The sequence below is a fragment of the Haplochromis burtoni genome, unplaced genomic scaffold (assembly GCF_018398535.1).
Source record: "Haplochromis burtoni strain Fernald_Lab_line unplaced genomic scaffold, NCSU_Asbu1 Contig_870, whole genome shotgun sequence".
In the NCBI taxonomy this organism is placed as follows: Eukaryota; Metazoa; Chordata; class Actinopteri; order Cichliformes; family Cichlidae; genus Haplochromis; species Haplochromis burtoni.
In genome coordinates this window covers 20897-25040 of record NW_024583231.1, presented here as the reverse complement: position 1 = coordinate 25040, position 4144 = coordinate 20897, and the positions used below count along the sequence as shown (strand labels likewise).

The following is a 4144-nucleotide window of genomic DNA, read 5'->3' as shown; positions in this document are numbered from 1 at the left end:
ATCGCACCTTGGGGTGTGGCAACGAGATAGGACCTCGGAGTGACGCTCTCCTTGGAGATGATGGCCGGTGTTGCCCAAGCCTTCTCCTGGTCCAGCTTAGTTAGGACAGCATCCCCTGGATGGAGTGGAGGTAGGGGCTTAGTACCATGGCGGCGGTCGTAGTAGAACGCCTGCTTGGCCTTCTGACCAGCATCCCTTCGTTTAACCTCTCTTTTGTTTGGCCATTTAGGTTGAAGATTCTTCTCCAAGGTAGGCAGGGTTGTCCTGATCTTCCTCCCCATAATAAGTTCCGCTGGGCTGAAGCCTGTAGTGGTACAGGGAGTAGACCTAAAGCACATTAGTGCTATCAGTGGGTCATCTGTGCCGGAGGATTTTCTTTGCAGTCTGTACTGCCCTCTCCGCGTGACCATTTCCCTGTGGGTGGTGGGGACTAGACGTTATGTGGGCGAAATCCATCTCTCTCGCGAAGGCCTGGAACTCAGAGCTGGAGAACTGAGGGCCATTGTCACTCACCACCTCGTCAGGGATCCCAAACCTAGCAAAGGTCGACTTCAGTTTCTGAACAACTTGGCCACTGGTCGTGGATGGTAGGTGCAGTATTTCCAGAAAACGTGAGTAGTAGTCCGACACAACAAGGTAATTATTCCGGTTGTGTTCACAGAGATCCAGGGCTATCCTTTGCCATGGACGATCTGGCAAAGGTGTGGAGATGAGCGGCTCCCTTGTCTGTGTTGGCCTCTGTGCCAGACATGTGTGGCACTGCAGCACTGCATTCTTTAGCTCAGTGGAGAGCCCCGGCCACCACACAGATGAATTAGCCCTATCCCTGCACTTGGTGAGGCCTTGGTGCCCTTCATGTAGTTTGTGTAGAATGGCTGTTCTCTGTGACTTTGGAATGACAATTCTGCAGCCTCGTATAACCAGGCCGTCAGCCTCTGATAGCTCGTTTTTCACTTTCATGTACGCTTTAATGTTCAATGGCACACTAGCTCCGTATGCAGGCCAACCCCTGCGTATGTACGTGATGACAGTCTGTAGTTCAACATCCGTTGCAGTGGCTGCTTTAATGCTTTCCATTCGGCTTGGGGATGCTGGAATGCCCTGTAACACGGTGGCTATGTAGCAGTCCACTTCACTGTGAGTGCTAGTGTCATCCTCAGCCCGAGTCTGTGGACTCCGTGACAACGTGTCGGCGATGACAAGCGTTTTGCCAGGGACATAGACGGCCTCCGGCTTGTACCTCATGAGCCTCATCAGGAGGCGTTGACACCTCAATGGAACATTGTCAAGGTCCCGGCTATTGACCAGGGGCACCAAAGGTCTATGGTCGGTCTCAAGCCTGAAGCGATCTAAGCCACATAGATACTTATCAAACTTCTCACAGGCCCAAACACTTGCCAAACACTCCTTTTCGATTTGTGCGTAGCGTGTTTCAGCCTCCGTGAGGCGTCTAGAGCAGTAGGCAACAGGTTTCCACTCTGCGCCATGAAGCTGAAGCAGCACAGCCCCAAGCCCGTAGCTACTGGCGTCGGCAGATACGGCTGTGAGTCTGTTGACGTCATAGAAGGCAAGAACAGGTGCTGATGTAAGCGCTCTCTTAATGTTCTCGAAGGCTGCCTGCTGTGGGTGACCCCAGGTCCAACTGTTTTTGCTTTTAAGCAACTCGTACAGTGGCTGGCATACTTGTGGCAAGAGCAGGAATATATCTGCCCAGGTAATTAACCATTCCTAGGATCCGTTTAAGCTCTTGCACATTTTCTGGTGACGGCAGCTGAAGAATGGCGTTCACTTTCTCAGGGTCTGGCCTGACCCCAGAATAGTCGATCAGGTGCCCTAGGAAGCGAAGCTGGCTCTGTCTGAAGGAGCACTTCTCTCGGTTGAGCTTCAATCCTGCTAGCTCAATGCGCTGCAGCACCTTCTCAAGTCGGGTGTCGTGTTGTTCCATGGTGGCCCCATAGACCAGGATGTCATCCATAAAGACCTCCACACCTTCGAGCCCCTCTAAGGTCTCCAACATCTTTCGCTGAAAGATCTCTGGTGCACTCGTTATCCCAAAGGGCAGCCTCTTAAAGCAATACCTGCCAAATGGCGTGATGAATGTCGTTAGTTTGCAACTCTCGTGATGCAATGGGATCTGCCAAAATCCACTGGCTGCATCCAGCGAGGAGAAGACCGTTGCCCCACTCAACCTGGACATGGTTTCCTCAGGGGTAGGCAAGATATAGCGCTCTCTTTTGACAGACTTATTCAGTTTTGTCAGATCGACGCAGATCCTGGCCTTTGCTGTGTTCTTCTTCAAGACAGGCACCATTGGGGCACACCATTCGGTAGGTTGGGTCACCCTCTCAATGACACCATGGTTCTCCATTCTTTGTAGTTCCTCCTTCACTTTCTGCAGCATGGGGAAAGGCACACGGCGTGCCGTATGCACCGCGTATGGCACAGCATCGTCCCTTAACTGAATTTTGACTGGCTCAGTTTTTAGTGTTCCGTGTTCACCGTAAAGTGGTTGGTTCCTGGTGGGTGTGATCGTTGCTTCATCAATTCTTCTCACCAGGTTCATCTGCACTGACAAGGAGCGGCTGAGAAGGTTGCTGACTCTGTGTCCACGAACCACATACACCTTGGACAGGTAGTCTTTGCCTTTATAACTTATTGTGGCCTTTAAGTAGCCGAGACATAACAGCTCTCCTCCGGGGCTATCTAGAGGGAGATTAGAAGGCTCTAGTGTTCTCTTATGAGCAAGTGTGTGGAACGTGTCTTCATTTATGATAGTGACATCTGCTCCTGTGTCAATCTTAAATTCTATTGGGGCAGAGTCTAGCAGTAACTGCACAGTCCATGCTTCACTATTTCCTTTTGCATTACACACTGAGCCTAGAAAATATGAGGCCTGCTCGCTTTTCTCTGTCTCTGTAACCTCATTCACTGATCTGGTGTTACGACACACCCTGGCCCAGTGTCCAATTTTTCGGCAGCCATGGCAAACAGATTTTGCTGCCGGGCACCTTTCATCCCTGGCATGCTGTGTCTTCCCACATTTACCGCATTTCTTGTCACGCCCCGCCCATTTTTTTTCCGCGGGTAGCCTGCCTCGCTGTTGTTGTGATTTCCAGTCCATGCTTTTCCGTTTATCCCGTACCTCCTGTACTGAGCCTCCCGCATCTCCCTGCAAGCTGACCTGCGCTGCGACCTCCTCTGACTGTCTGACGATCTGGGTCGTTTGCGCCAACGTGAGGTCCTTCATCAGCTGTAGCCTGCGGGAGAGGTCCTTGTCTCGTATCCCGACCACAATACGATCGCGGATATTTTCCTCTTTACATGCACCAAACTCACAGTGCTCTGAGAGGTCATACAGGGCTCGGATAAAACTCTCCGCCGTTTCGCCTGGCCGCTGGACTCGCTGGTGAAAACATGCTCTTTCATGTATAGTGTTCCGCTGCGGGAAAAAATACTCGTCGAACTTCCTCATTACGACGGCGAAGTCGTCACGACTTTCATCGGCGGCGAAGGTGAGTGACTTGTAAATGTTCTCTGCTTCATTTCCCATCGCGTAGATTAGGCAGCTCACCTGTACTTGTCCTTCGTCTTTGTGGAGTTTCGTTGCGATCCTGTAGCGCTCGAAACGCTGTTTCCAGTCGGGCCATTCCGTCGGCTTATCGAAGGGGAAGCTTGTCGGGGGATTAAACTTAGCCATTCTGTTGTTTTCTCCCTTATGGCGTTATTCCGGCGATGGTCCGGGTCACTTCTGACACCATGTAGAATGACCACTCGGTAGCTTTATTGAACGTGTATCCAGCATGGGTTATAACAGCACAACAACGGGTGTGGCAGCAAAGAGAAGAACTGGACATAGACAGCCCTGCCGCAAAGCATGTCTGTCAAGGTTTGCCGGGGCAAGCCGTGTGGAATATGAAATAGGACCCAAAATGCGGCAGCTCTGGTGCAGATGAGTGTTTATTTGACAACCGAAAATACAAACAGCAATGGTGTGGGTACCATGAAACAGGAAAACCTAAACTGGGTAGAACTAATAACACAAACCAGAAACGAGGATGCAGGGAGGTCCGGGGAAATACATACGGGAAGACGCAGGGAGACCGAGGGGAAACAACACAGACGAACCAGCGATTACTAAGACAGA

General features: G+C 51.2%; 1 protein-coding gene across 1 annotated transcript; it reads right to left on the bottom strand.

Moving 5' to 3' along the window:
* Positions 1-354: 354 nt before the first annotated feature.
* LOC121812828 (uncharacterized protein K02A2.6-like) lies at positions 355-3765 on the bottom strand. Its single transcript, XM_042215920.1, has 2 exons — positions 1670-3765; positions 355-1620 (listed from the first exon to the last, which is right to left on the bottom strand). Exons 1-2 carry the CDS (start codon positions 3695-3697, stop codon positions 355-357), a joined length of 3294 nt encoding a protein of 1097 aa, XP_042071854.1. The 5' UTR covers positions 3698-3765.
* Positions 3766-4144: the final 379 nt, after the last annotated feature.

Coding starts and splice junctions, on each gene's coding strand:
- LOC121812828 (XM_042215920.1), bottom strand. CDS start 3,697: ATGGCTAAGTTTAATCCCCCGACAAGCTTCCCCTTCGATAAGCCGACG. Junction 1,621..1,669: donor CCACAAGTATGCCAGCCACT/GTACGAGTTGCT, acceptor GGTCACCCACAG/CAGGCAGCCTTCGAGAACAT.